Here is a 25,649-nt window from a genome sequence, read left to right as displayed (position 1 = left end):
TTCCCATGAACAGGAGAGCAGGAAGGGGCATATAGAACATGCTTGAATGATGATCCATATTCAAATGCATGGCACATGCGTTTGGGCTGGACCTGGACTTCCATAACCTCCTCCCCTCACCACACCTGCCACCCCTGCAATGTCTGCCTTGGTCACACCAGACGGCCCACCAACTCCAACATAAACCAGGCCATCTCGCATCTCCGATGGCTGGATGTGCTGTTAGTTTTCCTTGGGAAAGCTGTGTAGCCCAGTCCTGCCTAGAAAATGCCTTGTCTAGCTTCCAAATGCAGCTCAAGTTTCCCTTTCTCTGAGAAATTGCCCCAGCTCACCTCCCTCCCCACCAGGTGGCACGACCTTCTCTCCTGGGTTCAGCCCTGCTACTGCCCCAGCCAATGCAGACAAGAGGCCCACGGCTCCAAGCAAGAGGCGCAGGGAAGAGTGGAGACAGACTGCTTTTGGATAATTTTTAATAAAAATTAAAAAGAAAATTCTCAAGTTGAAATATAAACATTGAAATATTGCAAACTGGTCCAACCACTACAGAAAGCTGTGTGGAGGACTCTCAAATTACTAAAAATGGATCTACCAGCAATTCTGCTCCTTGGAATCTACCCAAAGGACACAAAAACACTAATCTGAAAGGAAACCTGCACTCCCATGTTTATTGCAGCACTATTCACAATAGCTAAGATATGGAAAAAAAAAAAAAAACCTAAATGCCCAAAACAGATGAATGGATCAAGAACATATGTATATATACATACACACACACAATGGAATATTTCTCAGCAATCAAAAAAGATAAACTCATCCCATTTGCAGCATCATGGATGGAGCTGGAAGGGATCGTGCTCAGTGAAATAAGTCAGAAGGAAAAAGAAAAATATCAGTTGCTTTCACTATAGTAGGAACACAGGGAAACTGAACCAAAAGAAAGACCAAAGCAGCAGGCAAATGAGGGATCTGAAGCACACAGCAGGGCAGGAGGAGGGAGAACAATCAAAGCAGGGGAGGGAGGAGCACAAGGGACTACGGTGATGGTTCATGGGTGATGAGGTGGTGGCAGATTTTCAGGGATTACACCTGAGGGGAGAAGTCAAACACTGTACCAAAATGAACAATGATTTAAGAAAAAAATGTTTAACCCTTTGCACTCCGCTGTCCCCTCTCAGGGGACATCGGAATTCTAGCATATCACTCGGATGTCCCCTCTCAGGGGACATGGCAATTTATTAGTGATTACAGGGAATTGAGGTTATTTCAACGCAACTTTTTGAGACATGCATGTTTCCCTGAAGTTTTATCTTGAAATGGCACAAGAAATTAAATCAAAATATCGTAAAATGGTTCGGAGTGCAAAGGGTTAAAAAAAAACCCACAAATAAAGAAAGAAAAAGAAACATTGCAAATGCATCTAGAAGGAGCAGAGTGGGCTGAGACCAGAGAGGGTGAGAGAGAGAATGAGCTAAGCATCGGTAACAGCAAAAGCTGTGGGCTCCTTTGCAGTATCTGGAAAGTCCTTGGTTCACTCTATTTAAACTTGAATGAATTGTTCCCTTTATTTCCTCTTCCTCCCGCATGTCTCCCTCCCCTTATCACCTCCTCCATCTCCCGCTATCCCTTCCTTCCTCCTCTTTCTTCCCCCTTCTGCTCATTTTCGCTCTCCTTCCTCAAGCTATTTCCGCACCCCGCGAGTCCAGCATTAAAATAAATCCTTTAGCACATTTCAAGCCTCTACTCCTCTCCGCAGTCCTATCCCTGGCTATGACGCTGCCCGCTTTGCAGCGGGGGAGCAGGACAGAGACCCCGCACTGGCCACGCGGCCAGTGAAGGAACCCAGTGTCAAGTCCAGGCCTGCGGGCCCCACTCGGCTCACCAACCGCCACGCTGGGTGGAAGAGCTGGGCCTCTGGGAGCCGGGACTGACTGCGCTGGACAGGAGAGGAGACGGCAACAAGAAGGAAATATGCAGACCAAATTGGCTCAGAAATCTGCACTAACCACATCATTGCCTGACAAAAAGGATCTGCGTGAAGCCAGTGAGAAGAGAAAGAGGGAAAATAACCCAGCCCTGTGATAGACCCTGTCCACCTTCCTGTCAGAGCCACTCTCTAAATAGAGGGTAATTTATTTCTCTTATCAAATTCTCCCGCTGGCAGACAAGCAGAACGATGTCACAGCCACTGATCTAGCTGACCTGTGCCGCTGTCCCATGTGATGCCAAGAGGCTCACGGTGCCTGTAAAACCAGAGAGAAAGGCCTGGAGATGGCTCTGGGCTCTTCGCCCCCAAGACAGCACCCAGGAGGGGACGGGCAAGTGGGCGATGGGCAGTTATTTCCCAGGAGCCACACCAGGGAGCCCCCGCAGCCCTGCCAGAGGTAGGATCCCCTCTCCTAGAGACCCGTGTCTTTTGTAAATAACAAAAGGAAAGTGAATGCAGCTTGACATTTTGATTAGAAGCCCCAAGATTTAAGCTGATAATAACAGCTGTTGGCTATTTCCTGAACACATACGAAGTGCCAGGAACCACATGAAGTGCTTTTATTTTGATTATTTCACTGCATCCCCACAGCAACTCTCTGAGGCTGGTGCTCTCATTACCCACCATGGACATCTTAAAACACGGCCACAAATTCTTGGACTCTTCCCACTGTTGGGAGGGTTCTGTGGCTCGTGACCATTCCCAAAAACACAGAACTGACACTGCCCATGCTGGACGAGCGACAACCTAAGACGATGCGTGGGCTTTCCCAGCGCTAGCTGAAGCTTCCATCATGTTGGCTGTCCAGCCGCTCGTGAGCCCTGAGCTGCCACCTAAGAAGCCTGGCTCTCCTGAAGCCACCATGCTGTGAGGAAGCTCAAGTCACCATGGGGAAGATACTCCCATGATCCTCTGCAGGGCCCAGCCTCTATCTATCCCAGTCCTGGCATCAGACTCGTGAGTGACAGGGACTGCACATCAGGGGCTGGCAAACACGAAATGCCCAGACAGTAAATATTTGAGGCTTTGAGAGCTGTGTGGTCTCTGCTGTAACTACTCAACTCTGCCCCTGAATCACAGCAGCAATGCAGGTAAACCACAGGCAGTGCGGGTGTTCTGGTATAGCTGCATTCATAAAAGCAGGTGGTGGCTGGATTTGGCCTGTGAGCCACTGTTTGCCAATCCCTGCTCTAGGTGGTGCCAACACCCAGCTGTGTGAGTTTTCCCAGTTGCTTCCCTGGACATCATGGAGCGGAGACAAACCACCTGCCACAACCGACAGGCTCTCTGAGCATCGTTAAAGGAAATTGCTGAGTGCCGCTAAGTTTGGGGTGCTTTTGTTGTGTAGCAGGAGGTCATAGGAACAGCCCCATTTTACATACAGGAAAACTGAGGGAGATGCAGTTACTGCTGGGTTGGCCAGATTTTAGAGGCCAAGCTCTCAGCTGCTAAGAAGATGCCACGAGGAGCCAGATGGGATCTAGTAGTAAAACAGCGGGTGTCAGCACGACAGGGAAAGAACATATGGGCTCTGGTGGGGGGCGTGGAAAGGCAGGCAGAGCTGGAAGGAGGGACCACATTATGCTCGGCCTCGCGCGCCACAGTCAGCAGTGTGGTTCATTTCCCAAATGCATGAGAAAGCCAATAGCTGGTTTTCAGCAGAGGGTGACACAGTTCAAATTACATTAAGAATCACTCAGGCTGCTGTGGAAACTGGATGAGGAGGGGGCCATGACCTGCCCCCCCCCCCGCCCCAGCCCATGCAGAGAAGCAAGACTGTGTCTTGCCAGTGGGAGGTGCCTGGCCACGCTGCTCGCGTGGATTGTAACCACAGGTGGGGGACTCCCGGTGCTGGGCTGACAACTACTTTGCCTTCCTGCGGCACAGAACGTGGAGGCCTGGCAGGGCTTCTCAGTGCACGTCACCTGCTGGCACGTGCCACCTTTGCCTCCTGCAACGAGGTTGAGAGTATCCCTGGGACCGCTTTGGTCTGGTCTGACCCAAGGACCCAACAAAGGATGTGAAGAGTCACACCAGAATTTCTGGACCGCGTTGCGAAGACAGATGCAGAGAGACACGCCCCGCTGACCACCGTGACCAGCCAGGCCGACTGGCACGGCCGTTTCAGAGCTGGGTCCCCGCACGTGTCCACCCACCTGGTGCCCAGCAGGAGCTCAGGAGAGCCCTGGCCCTCGGTTTCATTCGACAGATGTGTCTGTTGAATCATGTGCAAAGCTAATCCAGGCAGATGGCAAACGGCTCACAGAACAGAGAGGGCCGGCTCTGGACCACGAGGGCACTGCTTCCAGGGCGGCCCCTGAACCCCACGCCTGGATACTCTTGTCCATCCTTATTTCCATGGACCCTTCTAAGTCTGACAGCTCCCGGCACACTCGCTCCCGCTGCTGGCCGGAGCCTCCCAGGCTCCAACACCAGCCCGGGAGAGCTGCGAGGCTCGGGCAGCTTCCCAGGCCAAACCGCCCATCAAGCCCCTTCCTCTTCCTCCGACTGCCCCACCCCCTCCAGCGGCAGCAGAGCATGCCCCACCCAGGAGCACCCCAGACTCACCTTGTTGATTTTGTTGGTTTTGGGGAGCGTCTGGCTGATGTGCAGGTCTGAGTACCGGGGCGGCTTCCGCAGGGGGTTGTTGATGTCACACGGGACTGACTCTGTTCGGACTAACCTTGCTGGGTCCGTAGGGGTAAAAACAGTGATGTGGGAATTTAAGTACCACTTGCATGTCACGGCAGGAGAGCCCAGCTCAGAGCCCACCTCAAGGCCCACCCCCAAGAGCGGAAGGGACGTCACTGCGTCACAGCAGCATGGAGGGGTGTGTGTTGTGGTTTTGTAACAGAGTGATCCCCTGGGAAACGGGAGGTTCCCCGTTCCCTGCCTCACCCAAGGAAGGGTGGAGCTGGGCAGGGAGGAAGCCAGAGAAGACTGGGAGGAGAAAGGGAGGGGATCAAGGAGAGGACCTGAAGGAGGCACAGGGAGCAGGGACATGTGAAGGAGCTGCACTTGCTTCTCGATCTTGGACTTGGACCAGGGACTTGGGGGACGTGGAAGGAGACACTTGAAAGAGACAGAGACGTGGGTGGGAGACCTGTGGGAGGCCGACAATGGCAGCCTTTGTCTTGACTTGGGTTTTGAGTTTGCTCTTTTCCTCCCAGACCTGTCTGGCCCCTTCTGCCCCTTTCCTGTGTGTCCCCGCCAGAAGGGGCCTTAGACTTGTGGCAGTTTTGGGGCCTCAGTGCTTTGGGCCAGTCCTGTTTGGGGGGACATTTACCCACAAGGAGGTGGGTAACTTGGGTGTTTCGTGTGGAAATTTTTATATATTCTTTCCCTTCTCTTCATTGCACACTAATTGTATTAAAGTTCTTTTCCACTGAAGGCCGTGAGCACTGGAGTGTTTCGTCTTGATGTGGCGGATGGCAGAGCCCATTGAGAACAAGCAGATACAGGGGTCTCAGGATGCCCCTCACGCTGCCCTGTTGCAGATTCTAAAATATTTGTAACTTCAATAAATGACTTTCAACCGTCAAAGTCATCATAATAAATAGAAGCTATGGATTTGTTTCCAATACTGTAACTGTCTCACATGGATGTGCATTTCAGAACTGAGTCTCCTGGAAACACGCATGATACTGGTTTCTTGGGGTCTGCGATCAGTGCACAAGCTCATGATGGCCACCAGCGCCCCCTTTGTGTGAGGATCATTGGGGTTACCTTTGGGGTTTCTCAGGCCTGAGCAGCCCGTCACATGTTGAAACATGTTTGTCCTGCACAAGGCTACCCTGCAGCACTGAAAGAAAGGCTTGGCCCTTCCAGCCTTCCCCTGTGCCTCATCCCGAGAAGCACACAAAGAGCTGGGCACATGTTTGATGCTAAATAAAAGCTCCCTGATCCAAAACACATGGTCCAAGTCCCTCCCCCATCGCCCTTCTGTTATTTCTGCTACTAACAGGGACCTCAGGGAGGGACAAAGGTGAGCAGCCCAAATTCAGACTGGGGGCCCTGGTAATGTTACTTATTTGCCATGTTTTATTGTGGGGGCAGAGTAGGGGCTGCTTGGTGGAAAAGTTAAAGCTTTGGACTGACCCAGGGATTTAATTTCTCTGCTTAGCCTGAGCTGCCATCACCATGGAAACTGACTATATTTCCAACTTCCTACCAACAGGGAAGGGTGGGGGAGCAAGATGCTGGCAGATTTCTGGAAAGTTCCCTTTGCTTCTCATGCACAGGTACCTGCCACCTCTGAGCAAAGGGGGCACGGCTGTGAAGATGGTGGGAGGGAGCCCTGCTTCAGATGTCAGCCTTGGGGAGCAGGTCGCCTTCCAGCAAGCGGTTCTCACCACCACGTGGGAGGCAATCTTCCCCCATGAAGCTGACCCATGACAAGGGCTCAAGATCAGTGAGAATCCAGGTTTAAAATAGCCTCACTGGGTATATACAGTTGTTTAAGGAACAGATGGTTCTTAATTAAGGATATGGAGTGGGGTAGGAGAAGAGAGCTGAAAAGTTTTCCTTGCCTTGCCACTGAACAATGCAAAGCTCGTCAAAAACCAACAGCCTGCCAGTTCTGGAACACATCTCGGCACTTTCGGCAGCGATTTGTCTCCTTTAAGTTTCGCTTGGGTTGAAACGCAAACAGGGCAGGCACCCATGAGTGTACCTGACCAAGGCCAGGAGTGCAGTGAGAGGATGAGGAGGCTGCCAGGCCCGGGTGAGCACCCTAAGCTGCTCCCTGGTGGTTGTAAGGCTCCATCCAAACTAGACAAGAGGGGCAGCCAAAAGGAATTTAAAAAATTTTAATAAGTTGCTGAAATTTACAAACAAGTATGTGGCCCATAACTATCTGGACATTTCTCTGAAGTGTTAGCCGTGCAGGTCCACATCAGCTCTGGGCTCTTCACTATGTATGACCCTGTCTGGCCAGATTCCCACATTTAGGCTCCTGCGTGGTCCTGGCAGGAACTCGAGTTTGCAACTCCTACTCCAGAGCAGCACCCCTCAACTGCAGTGCAGAGGAGTCACCCACACATTCTGTTGAAAATGTAGGTGTTGGCTGGAGAGGTTCTTACAAGCTCCCAGGTGATTGCAATGGCGGTGGTCCCTGGACCACATGTGAAACAGCACAGGTCTGAGCCAGCAGTGTCCAGCAGACTTTCTGCAATACTGAAAGTGTTCTTTGTCTGCACTAACCAACAGGGCAGCCACATGTGGTTACTGAAAGGTGGCTGGTGTGACTGCGTAATTAAAATTTTCTTTTTCTTTCATCTTCATGAATTTAAACAGTCAGATGTGGCTAGTAGCACAAATCTAGAGAATCCCTCAGGGGTTGGACTGCAACATGGATAAAGGAGTCGGGGAAAACTAGCCCACAGGACAAGAATCAGAGCAGCTATTTTGAAAGCTGGATTGCAAAGCTTCCCAAGGAAGCGCCCCCTACTGGGTCCTTGGCAGGTAAGGAAAAGTCTTTCCTCCCAACTAAATGAGACTTGCTTTTTCAGGTTGGGGGGCTGGTGGGGCTCTCCCAGAGGAGAGCTACCTCCCTGCCTGGTCAGGTTGGCCCAGATGTTCCAGGGGCCCAGTGGATAAAGCACATGTGGCTCGAATGGACAGGCCTGAGCCCCCACCCACATCTGCAGGGCCAATGGACTGTGTCAGGAGAGCACACAATGGCAAAATACCCAGGCAGCACTCTTTAAAGTGGGGAAAGCAATGGGATAGGGCAAAGAGAGGAGAGTGACAATTAGGAGAGGACAAGGATGAGGGAAAGAAAGATTCAGGGAAGTAGAGATGAATCTGGAGGCTCAAGTATTAGAGAAACCAGTGCAGGGCAAGGAACAGGGAGAGCAGGCTCGGGGTGGGGAGAGGGAAGAGGAAAGAGACAATGTCAGGAAGAAGGACATCAGAGGGGAAGAAAGGACACAGGTAAGTATCTGGGGGTGGGGGTATCCAGAATCAGACGGCCTGCAGGAGCCCCCACCTGCCTCCACTGAAGCGAGTGTTAAATCCTTACCTCCTCTGTGGATGATCAGGAGATGGCAGGGCGGGGCTTCTTTGGTGCATTTGTTGTGGCACTTTAACCTGGGAGAGAGAAGGAGAGAGGACGGATGGGAGAAAGGACAGCAAGGAGGAAGGGAGGTAAGGTGGAGGGAGGGGGGGGAGGAAGGGAGGAGGAAGGGGAGCCGGGTGCTCTGTGGGTGGGCGGGAGGATGGGTGGGCAGATGGGTGGGTGGATCAAACACCCTTGCCCAGAAAGTCCTCAGTACTGCGGATACCAAGGTGTGAGATAAAACGGTGTAGCTACTGCAAGGACACATCCTGGGCATCCGGAGAATTAACTTTTTTTAAAATTAATTAATTTATTTTTAAAAGATTTATTTATTTATTTACACAAGAACTGGGGTACAGGCCAGATGCATAGGAGGGTGAGAGGATTCACCAGAGACAGAGTGGGCAAGAGAACAGGCAGACTGATGAAATACACTGCTGAGGGGAGCAGCGGGCAAGACAGGAGAGGTCTGTCGCACCATATAGGACCCTCGCCGGGTGGCCGGGATCGAACCAGTGCTGCAGAGGCTGCGGACAGCTTCACAGCGCTGCGCTCAACCACCTGCGCCACCAGGGGAGGCCCTAAAGATTTATTTTTTATTTATACAAGAACCGGTACACAGGCCAGAGACGCGGGAGGGTGAGAGGATTCACTAGATACAGAGCGGGGAACAGAACAGGCAGACAGACCGAAGATACTGCTGAGGGGAGCAGCGGGCGAGACAGGAGAGGTCTGCCACGCCATGTGGGAATCTCCCTGGCAGGCCGGGAATTGAACTCGCGCTGCAGAGGCTGCAGACAGCTTCACAGCACTGTGCTCAACCCGCTGCGCCACCAGGGAGGCCCCGGAGAATTAACTCTTGAGACTCTGATGCCACTCCACTCTCATATATTAGCCCTGCAGGGTTCAGAGTATCAACTATTTCACCAGCAGAGCCCACTAGGATGTCATACTTTGAAAGGTACTTCCCCTGTCAATTTGTATCTCTCATCATCGTCATCTTCTTCAGTCCTAGTAATTATTTACTGTTTATGTGAAGACTCAATTCCCAGTCATTGTACTACACATTTCCCATAGGCTGCATCACTGGCTCTCCACAGTGACCTTACAAAATAGGTGCGATCATCATGCCATGTTATGGCAACACTGAGATTAACTGACCTGTCTTGGCACAAAACCTGGGTCAGTGGCACCAGAAGTGGCCTCTCATTTTTCTTAGGGGCTCAAACCTTAGGAGATAGCCCAAGACCTCCAGGCAGGATGAGATTGGTAACAGGTATTACATTTTACAAGTGTTACGTTTAAGAGTTTAGGGGCCAAATCTCCTTGGAGACGAGTCTAAGATGTCACCTGCTCTTCCTCATGCAGCTGCCTGACTCAAACAGAAAATTAAGACCCTAAGTCACTACAGCTTGGTTCTGACTTTTCCTTTAGTTTCATGCCAACAGGACTGGCACATAACATGACAGGCTGCTCTTCTGGGCTCCCTTACCACTTCTACACAGGCAGCTACATCCTAGCCAGGCCACAGCCAGGTTACTTAGAGGCTTAACATTCCACCCTGAGAGGACTCTGACTTGTCCTTCACCCTCTTACGGGGTGAAGTTTGACAGTTCTCTCTAACAGGGTGGTTTGATGCCCAGAGAGAGATGAGCTATGGATTCCCTTCTTAGTCCCATTCAGTGATTCTCAAAGTAGAGCCCCCAGACAAGTAAAATCTTTTCAGAAATGCAAATGCAGGGGGAGGGTCCACCCCAGTCCTGCTGCATCAGACACTCCACAGCTGGGCAGCAGCAACCTGGGCTTTAACCAGCACTCAGGTCAGGACCCACATGTGGGTCAGGACCCGCACTCCAGTCAGGACCCGCACTCTGGGTGACCAGCACTCTGGTCAGGATGACACACACTCAGGTCTGAGGGCACCTGGTCCAGTTGATGGTTCTGGGGTGTACTTGCATATTTCCCCAGTTTTTCTTGTGTTCAGTCTTTTCAGGCCTCAGTAGGGCCTTGAATTCCTCTCTGACTCGGAAAAGTTAGACCTGGGGACCCTGGGAGTATGAAAGGAACATGGGCGACATGAGGCAAAGCTGACCAGGTGAGAACTCCAGACCCGTCCAGGTCTCCATCCCTCTCCTGGCATCAGCGAGGCTCCCCATGCTGCCGTACCTCCACATTCCCCTACCGGGGGGAGCCCTGTGCCCAGGTGTGACAGGCAACACCGCGCGATTCAAGGAAGCTGTGTTTCCACTAAAATGTCTATTTATTCGCTGTTTTATGTTAATAGCAAGTGATGCTGATTTTTAATTCACTGTAATACATATTTTTTAAAAAAACAGAAAACTTTAATGATCAAATGAAACGTGTGGATTTTATTTAGACCCTGGCTTGAAGAAAACAACTATAAAAATAATGGTTATCCTGTGATATTTAAGGACAAGTGAACACTACTGATGATATTAAAGATACATTTTCATCTTTAAATAAATCCATTTATGTTTTAAAAAGCCTTAAGTAGTAAATAAATGTGAAGCTGCTATGTAAATATGACAAAATTATGAGCGGGTGTTGAACACGTGGTTAAGTGAGACTTTGCTTAGACGATGTGGAATCAGAGGAACAGCAGCAGCTCTTGGTACCCAACGCCTAAGACCGCCGGCAGCCACAGGGGGCGCTCTCGGCCACGAACGGCATAAAGAATGCAGGACAGAAAATTACCTGAGCCAGCAACTCTGCGGCGCCCACCATGTATCACAAAACGTCCTGGGGCTTTACACAATACATTTAATGGTCCTAACAACCCTAAAAGGTACGCACTGTTGCTATCCCCATTTTAAAGAGAAACTGAGGCTCAGCAGATCTGGATAATTTGGCCAAAGCCAAATAACCTGTAAGAGACAGAGAACACGAGTCCAGTTCAAATGACAATGCAGAGGCCTCTATCACCCCCTCTTCCTGCTCCACCTCCTGGGGTGGGGGCAGTAAAGGGCAGGGCCCAGGGATCTGTAGGCAAGAGAGCGAAAATGCCCTCCTTTGACCTCAGCCTCAGGGGCACCTGTTCTCCCCCCCCCCCCCCCCCCCCCCGCAGTTGCCTGACCTCACAAGGACAATAAAAGCCCACGTGACTGCTTACTGACCTTGTCTTTTCTTCTCCAAGCCCCCAGACTCTCAGCTAGTGAAGGTCCCAGCCCCCAGGGGGAGAGCTGGTGCAGCATCAGAATCCTGATGGCGCTCTGCTGCCCGGGAACCAGCTTCTCATTCTTTCAACACACACTTAATGGGCTCACTTCGCCCCAGGTCCTGGGGACACTATGAACAGGGGAGAGAAGCCCCTGTGTTTATGGGGAGGGCTAAGTAACAGACATTAGGTCACTGCAGGTGTGAAAACATAACACAAAGCAACCAAAGGGAAGGAGAGTGATGGGGGTGGGGCAAAGCCTGGGGCAGGAACAGGTGGGTGGGGGGTCAGAAGTCAGTGGGGCTGGAATCAACAACAAAGCAAAGGCAGGGCAGTGGGCAGGGCAAGGAGTTGGAGCAGAAGCCACTGTGACGGCCAGGCTGATGTTGGGAGAGCTGAGCCGGGAATCGGCTGATGCCGGATCAGCACCACGCCTGCTGGTGTGACCTGGGGTCGTCTCTCCAATAAACCAACCATTGGCCCTTGAATTTATGTGTCAAGGTCTGTAGAAATAGGGGAGCCCAAGCAAGATGCCAGGATTGTTAAAGAAGGTTCAGGATACCAACTGCTGTGCCCCAAAGAGGGCACCCCGAAAAAAAGCCCTTTGCTCCTCGGCCCAGGGTCTCTCTAGCCCACGGTCCTTGAATTTTGGCTCTCCGGGTGCTTCCTTCCACCAGGAGGAAAAGCCAGAGGTGTGAAGGATACAGCTGAAGGCCAGCAACAAATCTCTGCAGCAGACATGGCCCAGAGGAGCCACGTGACTCAGGATGGCAGCCCTGAAAGACTCCCAGGTGCCAGGACAGAACAAGTGTGGTTCCAGAAGTGGTGAGAAGCTCGGGCTTCGGGGTCCATCTGCCCAGAACTGGTGCCACGGGTCTACCCTCCCCAGACCAGGGGACAGCGTGAGCCTTGCCACGTTCCAGGGTCCTCATGTGCAAAACCACAGGGAGGCTCAGCTCACCTGGGCAGGCTCAGCCCACCTGGGCAGCGGGGGCATGTCCCTGCAGGCAGGGAGGTCTGGAACACACTGGAGGCACATGGGGAGCACCAGCAACCCCCACACCCCTCGTGGCTTGAGCAGGATAAACTTAAAACTTACATTAAAAAGAATTATTTTTTTAACTTCCAGGGCTTTGCAGGATAAGCTTCTGTTATCAAGAAAAGTAGCTTATGTGGAATATTTCATTCCCCAGGAGAGCTGGTGACGCGCGGACACCGCCTCTCCCTCTAATATTAAGTATGTGAATTTATCTTGAGGGCGGGATCTGGGTTCTCCTTATCTTGGTAGCCCCTTCTTGACCCCACTTTTCAGTGCCGGGTGCCTAAGACCTGCTGAATAAATAACAGATGAGAGCGAGAGGGGGAGAGAGAGAGACCAGGAAAGATGGGAGAGCCTGTCAGATGCTACTGATGCAGGCGCATCAACCGATTCTAGCAAAAGCGTTTTTGAAAAATGACTCTTGTCATAAAGGCTGTCCTTCCCCGTTTCTGAAGTGCCAGGGTGCACCTGCCTGCTTTCTTCGGGGACAAGGGCGACAGGGATTTGGCCAGGAGCAAACTGGGCATCCGTGGGCCTTGCCCAGACCTGCGGATAGTCGGTCCTTTCAGCTGTCCCGCCCTCCCTAGCAGCCAGGAGCCTGGAGCCTGGAGCCTGGCAGGGCTGGGGTCACAGCGTGCGCCTCCCCGGGGAGGGACGGGCAAGACTCCGCGCGGGAGGTCATCGCATGATTTCCAACAGGTCACTGTCGGTCCTCACCAAATGATGAGAAGTCTGCTCTGAGCAGCCAGACCCCTGGTTTCTCTTCCTTTCTCTCACCCACACGGGCTCTTTGCAATGCATCTGAGCAAGGTTTTCCATACAGAAAACCATTTTAAATGCCCGGCTCCTGACATCCCATGGAGGAAATAGCGAGACCAGTGCCACCTTTGAGCCGAGGGCTCTGAAGGGCCATTTACTCTGAACCACCACCCCACGAGCCATGGCTGTGCACTCTGGCCCCAAGCCAGCATGACGCATCTGCTCCCAGAACAGGCCGAGGATGCTGAGTGTCATCATCTTTCTTACAGTCTTCCAGCCAGGAGTTACTGTCTAGGTATGAAACCCATCCTCTTGGCTTTTCAAGCACAAACCACCCATCGTCTCAACACTGTCTCCTAAAAGTGATCCCAAATGGACTGGAACCAGGTTCTTGGGGCCGTGGGTTGGCAAGAACCACTGTCCCTCCACAAGCTCCTTTTGAGATCTATTCTACCAACACATACTGACGGAGCACTTGCTGTGTGCCAGGCACGGTGCTAACCCTGTGGGTTCCCACAACCCAGACACAGCCCCACCCTCGCACAATCCTGTCGGGTGAGGGCAACAGGCATGTGATATGGTGCACAAACTGGCAGGAGGGCAGGGTGTGGCACCTGGATTGGAGGGATTCAACGAGGGCTTCCTGGTGGAAGTGATGACTGAGCCGGGGCTGAGAGATGAACAGGAGCTAGCAGAGGTGTGCAAGAAAGATGCAAGCAGAGGCAATAAAAGGCAGGTACAAAGATGTGCTAAGAGTGGACATGTGGCCGCCTGTGGGGGTTCAGGGCTGCAGCAGAGGCTCCGGTTGGGAGGAGGAAAGTGGTGAGAGGGGAGGAAGGAGAGATAAGCAGAGGTCGATGCTGGAGGTCATGAGGTTGGACTTGAGCAAGAGGCAATCAATGAAGGATTTTAAACAGGGAGGCCAAGGCTAAATAAGCATTTTGGAAAGACCCTCAATGGCAGCAGATTTTTGCAATGAAAGGGCAGAGAAGATCCCCCCTCGGGATCTCCCCTGCTCCCTGTTCTTTGCTACCCCAACCCGTTCCCCTTCCCGGGTCTCTAGCATCAAGCACTCCTGGAGACTTCTGGCCAACTCAGCCCCCCTTTTGCAGCAGGGCTTATGTCAAAGGTCATCGGAGACACTAACTGAGTGGACTTGTCGCCTTTGGTTCCCCTGTGGGCTCTCGTGGAGCCAATGCTTCTAGAAACCTCCTCATTGCTCTCCTTGGAAATGATCAAAACACTCTCCTCACTCCACTGCTGACAACTCGGGGGGGGGGGGTGAGGCTTTCCACAGACAACTCACAGGAAGAAACCCCTACAGGCGTAATCCAGAGAGAAGGGGTATTAACACAGATCAGATCACAGGCTCCAGGGAGATACTGAAAACAATCAGGAGACCCCAGCACTGTTCAGCCACAGGGGGATGGTCCCCAGCCCCAGCCACCCACAACTTCCATGGGGAGAGGGGAGCGTGGCCACCAAGCCTCTGTGCTCCTAGGTCCCAGGGGTGCACATGAGAACACAAAGACCCATCTGTCACCCTTCAAGGAAGGTGGTGGGCAGGGGTGAGGCAATCACTTTGGGCTCTGGTCCAGGGTCAGGGGGAGATCAGAGCTCACCCTCCGTTCTGCATGTTTAGTTCAAGGGGAAGCAGGGGAAGGGGGGACTGGCATTCTGTGTAGTCGGCCCTGGACCACGGAAGTGGTTAAGATTTAGGATCTCCAGCGCGAGGGACAGGTGGATTGAGAAGCGGATCCACTCACCATGAGACCTAAGTCAGCAATTTATTCCTCAAGTTTCTGCATCTGTAAAATGGGGAGAAACATAGTCCCGACCTTCCAGTGGTTGTTGCCAGGGCGAGATGAGATCATGCATGTTAAGTGTTCTACCAAGTATCTGGCATAATATTATCACCCTGGATACACGGTACTATCACTATTATCACCCCCATCACCACATCCCATCCGCACCTCAGCCTCCAGTAGCGTTATATTCATCCCTCACAGACAACTGTAATTGGACCCGATTTTTTTGCTTATCATAGGTAAAAACGCATATAGGGGCCATTCATTCCAATTGAGATCACTGCACACTGAAGTGTTTCTATTAATGGGACAGTAAGTTTGGGCTTCAAGCTGGTGATCTCTGAAACGCATGCTCATAATTACATCCTGCCAATATCCTGCCTGTTGTACAAATTCCTGAAGCTTCCAGGAACTTCGCAGCAGCTGCAGCATCAGCGCTCATCTTCTCCCCAGTTTCCCAAGGGCTGAGAAAACTGGTGTACCCTGTGGCTCAACCCAGACATGGCTCACTTCTGTAACCCCTCATCTCCTCACTACCTGTGGCTGGGGCCATTTTGCAAAATCAGGAGATTTTTCAGATTAATCCCTTCTATTTTAATGCAAAAACATGGGCTGGGACAAGAAAGGAGTGTTCAGCAAATCCAAGTGAAAAGTCAGTCACAGAGTAATACAATGGCTAAAGGAGCACGTAACTGAGACAAAAATAAGTGAAGTGACCACCTGCGTGAGAAGCAAGAAGCCGACACTCGCGTGCCCAGCGAGGCGATAAAATGCACGAACACGACCTTGGAACAGACTGGAAATCATGTGTTCGCCCAGATATTCAGGTTTTCAGGGCCTCCCCTGGTAGTGCAGGCGGTTGAGAGCCACGCTGTAAAGCTGTCCGCAGCCTCTGCAGCGCCGGTTCGATCCAGCCAGCCAGCGAGGATCCCACATGGCACGCAGACCTCTCCTGTCTCACCCGCTGCTCCCCTCAGCAGTGTATTTCGTCAGTCTGCCTGTTCTGTTCCCCACTCTGTCTCTGGTGAATCCTCTCACCCTCCCGTGCATCTGGCCTGTACCCCAGTTCTTATATAAATAAATAAATAAATCTTTAAAAAAGAAAAAAAGAAACTCAGGTTTTCAAGCATCACCCTTCCCTTCTCTAAGGAAATGATGTCAGATGACGTCTCCATCCTCCACAACTGGGTATTGCCTGTAGCTGGCACACAAGAATCAAACTGCCTCCACTCACCTGGGTCACCTGGGACACGGGACTTTCAGTGCAAAATGCAGGACAGTTCTCTCCTCTGTTTTTTAAAAGATTCTGACTTGAAAGGATCCCCAAGTCACTCGTGTGATTTTCGTGGCATAATGAATATATTAGCCTCAATTTACCTCTTGCATCAGAGAGGTTTAGAAACTTGCCCAGAATCACACAGCTGGGAAGTGGTAGAGCCAGGACGTGTACTCAGCTCTCTGTGTCTCTGCTGCTGGTTTACTGTTTGAAAGCTGGGTTCCCTAGAAGTAGATCCTGAAATGGGTAGTCTTGCAAATTCATGGAGGCAATTCTCCCAAATAAACCTATTTCACTGTGGGGAAAGCAAGAGGTTCTCGTGCAGGGGGCAGAGGCTAAGAACGGATATGGTTTCAGGTGACTTTAGTCTCCGCCAGATCCCCAGAGGACCTGGGATGCACCTGTCTTGAGGCAAGAAGGCTGGCCTTTTGAGGCCTCATCCCTAGTCTCTGGCTCAGAGTCACCTGGGGAGGCTCACTCCAGGCCCCTGGGTCAGCTGCGATCACCCAAGAGCAAGTCTCCAGAGGAGGTCTCAGGTCTGAGGTCTGAGCTGTGAGCAGTGGCACCTGTAGCAGCTGCTAAGTTCAGTCTCCAGGGAAGGTGAACAAGACATCCAGACACACCGGGCGAGGGAGGGCTATGCTCAGTGGCCACCAATTTTATCGTCTGTCTTTAAAGCAGAGGAATGAGTATTCCCTGGTCCTAGAGAAAACTGAGCCTCTGCAAGGTGTTCTAATATCCACCTCCTCCCAATACAAGGCCTCTGAGCAGGGGGCTCAGAACAGCCCAAATCCTGGCTCCTCCCCAGGCCTTGTCCTCTGTAGATGACCCCACTCGAGGTGATGAGGGCTACAGAGCCTACTGCGCTCCCAGGACAGGCTGGAAGGGAGCCTCGGGTAGCAGGGCCTGCGCTGGGGCTGCAAAGACAACCCGCCTCCTCTCCACCGGGGCCCTGCCTGCTGCAAAGTGTGCTCAGGCCCTTTTCAGTCTTGAGCCAAGGCTTTGCCCATGCTGGTTTCCTGCTTCCAGCACACCCTTAGCCCCATGCCACCTGGCTAACTCCTGCTCTGCCTGCAAGTTCCCGCATCTTCGAGAGACAGCTCCCCTCACCCCCCCCCCACCCCCGGTGTGCATGATGCACCCTCCCCCACCACAGGAGCATCCTTGGAGCTGAACCTCCCTCTCCCCCCTGGACAGTAGTTACTCCTTATTCCTCCCTCTCTCTTGATTCTTGTCACTCACTCACACTTTAGTGCAACAGGAATTATCTAGAAGCTTTATCAAAAAGGCAGATTCCTATACCCTGTCCCCAGAGTCTGGGCCAGAAGTCCAGGGAGGGATTCAGCAGCTATAACGTTAAGCTTCCCCCAGGATCCTGAGGTAGGGCCTGGGCGTGTCTGAAGCTGGCAGTGACGGTGAGGCCCTTGAGGACAGCAACGAGGTCTTTCTCCCCTTTGTGCCCCTAATGGTGGCACAGAAAACCCTGAGTGGTAGATGTCACTGAGTGGCAGATGGCAACTGACCTAACCGGGACCTTCTATAAAAGGGGGTGCGGGGTGGCTGGGAGAGCACGAGCACATGTTAACGGGCTGTTTCTCCAAGGGAGCTGTGGGAAGACACCCCTCCCTCCCACACTCCAGCCCCTGCAGGAAAATGAGCACCCTGGTCCAAACGCTTGTTTTTCTAGAGCGCAAGTCACTCAAAGCGCCACTGTGCACTTCTCTGCAAGAAATGTAGATAGCAGTGGAGAGGGCTCCAAGGAACCAGGCCTCGGCTCTGCAGGAGAGCCGTGAGGAGGAGGATGCAAGTAGCACAGGATGGAGGCCGGGAAATCCTTCGGCACCTGACTGCAGAAGCAAACTTCAGCCAGCTGAGTCCACAGACATCAGACAATGTGCAGATTGTGCTGACAGCCCACCACTTAGAACTCAGCTCCATCCTGCGCTCACAAACCTACTGGATGAAAACGCCTCGATTTAGATAACTGCAAATTGCTTTCTGAGCATAATTTCCCATTAGTTCATTAATCTTCCTATTCAGAGCGCCAACAAGACAGCTGATGATCATTCCGGAGGAAGTGGGCATTAAACCCAAGCAGGAGGGAAGGGGTTAGACATGCAGAAGCATCCTGGCTTCCTGGTGGAGGGGGTACCCCAAAATTAATTCATAAAGTAACAGTATTCTCGTTCATTTACTAAGCTCTTATGCTGGGCCCATACTCCCAAGCCCCTTCTGCAATCAAGGCTGCATATGGTAGCCACAGAGGCCAGCGGCGTAAAAGCCTGCCCATCACTTACCCTACAATGTGTGTACTTACAACTTGGATTCCTAATCATACCATATCCTTTTTAACTCATCACACAAATATTTACTGGATGAATTTACTGGAGACACAATGACGAACAAGATTTGTGTCTTCAGAGGAAGGCCAAGGGGTGTCACAGCAAAAAAGCCTGGAAAATAATCAGCAAAGACTGACCACCCTGTGATAATATGAGGCTGAATGTCAGGCTGGAAACGAAATTTGATTTTGTCAAATCATTACTTTTAGGCAGAGCAGGGGGTCCTGGGACCAAGCAGCACAGGTGTCACCGGGGCACCTGTTAGGAAGGTTCTGGGTGGCCCCTACCCCCAGACCTGCTGCTGGGTGGGCCCAGGACCCTGTGTGTGATCACACCCTCGGGGAATTCGCACACACACTCAACTCCGAGAGTCATAATCTGTAAACAAAATCTGCCGTGAAAGGGGTTTGGAGATCACTAGGGCAGCGCTTCTCACCCTTGAACATGAGCTGGAATCACAGGACAACCTACCACCACAGCTTTAGATCTGGCAGGCCTGGGTGGGGTCTGGGCATGCGCCAGTGATGGTGCGGCTGCTGGTCCAGAGACCACCCAGGTGTCTCATGGAACCTGTGGCACCCAGGGAGTTTTCCGCAGTAACGCTCCAGGCTTTAATAAAGAAAAATCGCTGCCTTTGGGGCAGATTCAAATCCATGCCTTTGGGTTGCCTTAGGAGAGCAGGAAATTACCTGGACCACATTCCAGTATTTTTCCAAAGCTGCCTGAGCCCTTTGGTTAAAATTGCAGGCCCTTCTCTGGCCCTTTCGTTCTTCTCCTTGGTACTTAGCAGCATTTGGACAGATGATCTACTTTACTAATACGCTTTTGTTGACTGTCAGCTCCCCGCTCCTCGAGTATGTGGGTCTGCGAGGGCAGGGCTTGTGCCTGTTTCATTCACTGTTATTTCCCCTCTGCCCAGAATAGCGCCTAGTGCACAGGAGGTGCTCAATAAACACTTAAGTGAATGTTTTTTCCCTAAGAAGCGGCCTCCCTGACCTTGGGGCCACATCTCTGAAATTTCACCTGCTGCTGCTCTTTGTGCCTGTGCTTCAGTTTCACAAACTCATTTCTCGGCAGGTGTGTCTTCCTTCAGGCTCCTTGACCATGGGATCTGTGTGTTCCTGGTCCTGTTCATCTAATCCTTCCATCAGCCCATCCACCCATCCAAAACTGGGCCAGTTTTTGAAAGCACACACAAGGGACCACCCAGCCTCACTGTAATGAACGCAAGCACTACAGGATTGTATTCACAGACGAGTAAATTTAAACATCCATCGGTGATATTGTTAGGGGGAAAGGATGTCCTGAGCTAATTCCATGCAGGCTTTGTGGACGCCACCCCCACTCCAGACCAAAGCCATCAGGACACTGGGAAAGACAAATCCCGTCACCACCAAAGGGAAGGTGGCTGGGACCTGAGGGTGGAGCTAAGCAGCCAGGTTGGGTATAAAAACCAGACACGTGGGCCTTGGGGGTCTCCTCCTGGCTTCACGGCTCGTGGCTCGCAGCCAGCTCTGAGAGTGCCATTGGGATTCCAGGGCAGAGGAAAGGGTAGGACACATTGAAGACTTTATCTCCCACTTTTCTCCCTGAGTTGTACATTTCCTCATTTGCCCTCCCTTGTAAATAAACCTTTTATTAACCTTTTGTGTGTGCCTGCAGTGGAGTATTAATAAGTCCTTTTAAGCGCACAGGTGAGGACCCACAGTCAGGCACCCCGCTTTGTATCGGGGCTGCCCTGGAACAATATCCATAACGTGTGCTCACAATTACATGCTGGAGATAAGGCAAAACTCTGCTGCAGGGACACAAGTACAATGTCCAAATCCCTGAAGCGTGCCCAAGCTTAGCAGCCACCGCAGGTTCTGCTTCTGCCGTTTCGGCAGTTTTTCTGAGGGCTGAGCAAATTCGTGAAATCCACGGTCTGATCCAACCACAGCTTGGTTCCAATTCTGCCTCTGACGTGCAGCAGCCATTTCTGCACAGGTGGATGAAACACTGTAATCTGGGGCGAGCACATTTCCCCAACTCCTTCCAACAGCCTGGTGGGTGGGGGGCGGGTTCAGGCCACACCCAGCGCGCGCTGCTACGGCCAACGGAGCGCCCAGATGACACAGGTGGTGTCTGGGACTCAAGACTCTACTCTGGCTGCTTCCAGAGCCTGTGCTGCTTGCAGTCACCCCTCTCCCCAGCTCACCCTCCCTCTCCCAGCCCTGGAGAGGGCCTGAGCCTTTGCTCATTACTTTCAGGACAGAAAAGCTGCCTCGGAGTGCTGCCTCTACTGCTGAAAATTAAAATGGCTTGGGAAGTGTTCAGCCTTGCTAACTCCTGGCTGTGTCCCTATCTATCACCTAATTACCTGACTTCAAAGCCTTCACTCAGCAGGTGTGGGGTTGTGAAAGCTGCTGTACCCCGCACCCCAGGAACACGGTATGACTACACCCTGGTGAGACAGGCCCGGAGCCGCTGGTGTGCAGGGAAATCAGGCAGCCTTCAGCTTGGACTGAGGACGTGGCATGTGCCCCTCAAGGTCAGAAGGACCAGGGGCTGCCATCCTGGGGGCCTGCCTGAGAGGAGGTGGGCCCATGGAGGACGGAGTTGGGGGATGTGGGCCCCTAAACACCAATGCTGGGGGTAATTACCGCTGTCGCCTCTCCTTATGCTATGGGGCTCAAGACTCCTTAGGGGCTGGAACTAATTAATCCTCCCCGCAGCTCCAGGAGGGAAGGGAGCTCAGCCTCACCTTCATTACCCAGGTGAGCGGCATCCAGGCTGGGGAGAGTGAGCACCATCCCCCGCCGCTCTTCCCCCTTCATCACGGGGCAGAGGGAGGCCTGAGAGGTCCCCTCCTGGTGGGACTTGGAAGAGGAAGGCCAAGGGGGCATGGGGGAATCCTATGATCTTTAAAACTAAGAAATTCCTATCAAGCAAACACATTCATTTGCAACTCTTACATACAGTTCAATTTTGTTTACAGTTTCATAGTGATTGGACTTGAGGGGCTATTACGCATTTATGGAGGGAGAGAAGGTCGTAAAGAAAGGCACTGGCAGTCTAGGACAGAGGACAGAAATCAGAGCCTGGCCCTGTGTCGAGGCTGCTGGATGAGCAGATGCATGCACATGAGAACACTGGGAACGGAAGGGTGAGGTCACTTGCCAAGGTCACACAGCCCAAGGTCACACAGCCCCAGGGGGCAGAGTCAGGATCCTAATCCACCTTAGTCTGACTCCAGAGCCCACAGCGGAGATCCTGCCCTTCTACCACATGCCACGACCTGAAAGGGGCGTGTGGGAGTAGGGGGACCTGGAGGGGGCTTGTGAAGGCTGAGAACTTGAGACCAATGTGATGCCACAGAAAGTGTTGTAGAGCAACCCCGATACAAAACGGGGTGCCTGACTGTGGGTCCTCACCCGCGTGCTTAAAAGGACTTATCAATGCTCTACTGCAGGCACACGTGAAAGGTTCATAAAAGGTTTATTTACAAAGGGAAGGGGAAATGAGGAAATGTACAGCTCTGGGAGAAAAGTGGGAGACAAAGTTTTAAATGAGTCCTACCCGATCCGCCGATCAGGAACCCCAAAATGGCGCTCTGAGAGCTGGCTGCCAGCCAGGAGCCGTGAAGCCAGGAGGCGAGCCAGAGAGCCCAAGGCCCACGTGTTTGGTTTTTTATATCCAACCTGGCTGCCCAACTCCACCCTCAGGTCCCAGCCACCCTCCCTTGGTGGTGATGGGATTTGTCTTTCCCAGAGTCTTGATGGCTTTAGTCTGGAGTGGGGGTGGGGTCCACAAAGTTAATCCTGTATGGGATTAACTCAGGACATCACTTCCCCCTAACAAAAGGACAGAGTAAGAGGCTCAGGGTTCAAGTCCGAGTGTGGCCTCAGGCAAGTAACTTGTCCTTGTTGACACTCGTTTTCACATGTGTACAATGGGGGGGCCCTAACACCCACCCTCCTCAGAGAGGTAGAATGAGAAGGAAAAATAAAGGAGAAAAGAACTTTGCAAACTTTAACTCAAGGATGGGCAAACTACAGCCAGGGGCTAAAGCCACACCCATAGCCTGTTTCTGTAAATAAGATTTCATTGAAATAAATAAACGTGTCACACCCACCCATTTGTTTAGGTATCATCTGTGTCTGCTTTTGAGGTACACAGCAGAGCGGAACAGTCGTAACCGAGATCCTATGGCCCGCAAAGCCTAAAATATTTACCATCTGGTCAACTCAAGAAAAAGCATGCCAATCCATGGTAATAAATGTTATGAAAATGCAGGCTATCACTTTGCCTCAGCACACAGCTTTATGCATTCCCAGCATCATCCGTCATCCTGGTTCTTATTCGGAATTGCTCTCCTGGGCCCCTTATGCAAATGCAGAGGTTTAGCTAAGACATTTCTGAGCAACAGAGCATACAAATCTCCTGAGAGTCAAGAAACCAAACTGCTGTAAGCTATCTCTGAGCCCAAGATGGCTGGACTGACAACGGGCTCTGTGAAAAGCTGCTTCCCAGCACAGCTACTTACTTGCAGTTTTTACACTTGAGGCCAAACAGCATCCCTTTCCCACAGACTGTGCATGTCTGAGACATCCAGTACTTGGTGGAAAACCTGTGGAAAAGAGACATAAAATGTTCAAGGGCAAGATGATGGGTTATTAGCACATGGGCCCAGAATCTAGCCCCATCACACCCAAGGTTTGGGACTTCTTTGAGCCTCAGCCTTCACTTGAGCCTCAGACTCCTTATCTGTGAAGTGGGGATTATAATGGTGTCCACCCCAGAGGTGGTTGGGAAGATCAAATAAAGTTAAGCATGTCACACAGCGCCTGGCAGAGGAAGCACTCAATCAACGGTGACAGCTGGACAGTCACGACAGCCATTCATCCCTTCAGCATACAACCACTGCCTGGTGGCCTACTGTGTGCCATACAATGCAATGGGCTGGAACTGCCCTTGGAGAGCCACTGAACAAGGTGGTGTCCCCTCACAGCTCAGCTGAACTATTCCCCATCACCTGGGAAGCACAGGAGGGGCCTCTCCACCCTAAATAGCTGAGACTCCAAGCTTTAGTACCAGAGAAGAGCTCCCTAAAGCTTTTTCAGGCCATCAGCTCACCTCCTGCCCCATCCACCACCACTTGCTACAAACATGGACCATTTGGAAGCCTCTGATATATAACTAGGAACCAGCAGGAACACAGGTACATTAGATTAACCTCCCCACCCCCAACCCCCCACCAGGCACTTTCTTCCCTAAGAGATACCAGGCAGCAGCGGGGCTGGGCCCAAGAAAAGTATTGAAGGTGGCCGGGTCAAAGTTAATTTTCATTTTCAATTTTTGGCACCTTCAGCAGGAATTGTATCTAATCTCCACTGCCTCAGTGTCAAAATGAAAATCGGAAGTGATTATGTAACTTGGTGCCTGAGATTTCTGCACGAAAGGGTGCATCTCTTTGCTGTACCATCTTGTCTGATTTGGGTCAGACACTCGAAATAGCGTGCGCTGCAGCCCGAAGTCCCCACATCTAAGGAAACAGCCATATTCTGAACTAAGACTCTTGCCTCTGAAAACGCCCTCTGCTGGCTGGGGCTGGGGTTGGTTAAGCCCCTTTCTGCCCCTTCAGCAGGGCCAGGAGTTTGGCAGAGACTGTTTTACAGGATTTGGCTCTTCTAGGGGTAGCAAACGGGCTCACCACCAGTTGGCAGCTTGAGAATGGGGGCAGGCAGTGTGAGCAGCAGGGGGGAAGTCTCTCTCCTGTCCCCAGGTCAGCTCTCCCTCTTCCCCAGCTCAGGCCAAGTTGACTCTGAGAGGACAGAGGATGGGAATCTCATTTCATTTCTTCACAAGGCCACGATCGTCCAGGCCTCTCCCTCCTTACATGGAGCCCAGGGAGGAAGAGGGCACGCCCTGAGAGTCATAGGGCTACCCAAATCCCAGTTCCTCTAGGATGGAACAAGATGGTCCAAGATGCCCAAGATCATCAGGACCTTCCCGCCTGTGGCCGTTACTACTTGAATCTGAAATTGCACCAGGTCTAACATTAGAGGGACAGGGGAAAGCCTGGGGGCAGGGCTGAGTCAAAGGGTGAGTCTGAACCAGGGTTGGAGCGAACTCAGGGGAGAAGCCCAGCAGGAGCTGGACAAATCCAAAGGTGAATCTTAGTTGGGGGCAGGGGGCAGTTGAGCCATGGATGTGGCCAATCCAGTGGCAGAGGTGAGCCAGGGGGTGGAGCTGAGTCATGGGGCGGGGCTGCGTCAAGCACAGGACCAATCCAGAGGTGGAGCTGAGCCAGGGGTGTGGCCAGTGAGAAGTGACACTTAAAGACAGGCCCAATCCAAGCGAGGAGCTGAGCCAAGGGGCCCTGGGGGTTGGGGGAAGCAAACAGAAGGCCCTTCTTTTTGACGCCTTTCTCTTTGCATCCTGCCACCTGGCCACTGACATGTCCATTACACACTCCTCACTGCTTCCTCGAATGCTTTCTCATTTGAGTCTAACAACCACCTTGTCAACTTATTTCTTTCGCAAACTGCTGAGGCGCTGAGGGGTGCTCACCCCGCTGTGCTGCAGCCGTGTGATGTGTGCACCCCTCCTAGCCCTGGGCCCTCCCTCTGTCCTGTCTGCTAACCTAACCCTCCACTAGACATGAGCTCCCCGAGGGCCCTGTGTCTGCTCTGTGCTGCAACCGTGACATAGAATCCTCTACAGCTAGGAGTGGAGAAAGAATGCATGACTGAATGCACAAGTCCCTCAGCATGTTCACAGAGGCCTCCGTGGGAAGAAACCCTCAGCCATGTCAAAAGATGGCGAAGTGCTGAGGATAACTGGCGTGGAGAGCTAGCTCAGGACCTCAGTTTCCCTTTCTGCCCAACGGTTGTGACCACACTTGCTCTACTTGCCCCACTGAGCTTGTGAGGAGCTTATGAGGATTATGAGAGAAAATGGGGAAAGTCAAGGAACAACTTTTAGGGATGACTAGTAGATACACCTCTCCTCTTGTACCCCCTGGAAGAGCGCGTCCTGCATACCCAACAGGGCTGGAGCATCTCTGAGCTCAGCCTGAGTCCAAAATTTGGATGTTCAGTGTTTGTCCTCAGAACGGCTGAGTGGTTACTCTGTGCCAGGCCCTTTGCCTGAAAGTTTATCCATAAGACCTCATTAAATCTTCATTCCGTCCTATGGGGAGGCAGAATTACCTGATGAGAAAGCTG

At 52.0% G+C, this 25,649-nt stretch overlaps 1 protein-coding gene across 1 annotated transcript in view; it reads right to left on the bottom strand.

Annotated features, from left to right (window-relative positions):
• Positions 1-25,649, bottom strand: part of KSR2 (kinase suppressor of ras 2) — a 337,333-nt gene that overhangs the window by 65,113 nt on the left and 246,571 nt on the right. Inside the window, exons 7-10 of the mRNA XM_037511091.2 lie at positions 22,967-23,050; positions 8,007-8,074; positions 5,444-5,449; positions 4,553-4,671 (exon numbers count right to left, since the gene is read on the bottom strand). Of these exons, the coding sequence (XP_037366988.1) occupies positions 4,553-4,671; positions 5,444-5,449; positions 8,007-8,074; positions 22,967-23,050 (277 nt within the window). The remainder of the gene's footprint in view (positions 1-4,552; positions 4,672-5,443; positions 5,450-8,006; positions 8,075-22,966; positions 23,051-25,649) is intronic.

Source organism: Talpa occidentalis, unplaced genomic scaffold (assembly GCF_014898055.3).
Source record: "Talpa occidentalis isolate TD23 unplaced genomic scaffold, MPIMG_talOcc4v2.1 talOcc4.14, whole genome shotgun sequence".
NCBI classification, from domain to species: Eukaryota; Metazoa; Chordata; class Mammalia; order Eulipotyphla; family Talpidae; genus Talpa; species Talpa occidentalis.
The sequence above is the reverse complement of the archived record's forward strand: the minus strand, read 5'-3'. Positions and strand labels throughout refer to the sequence as shown.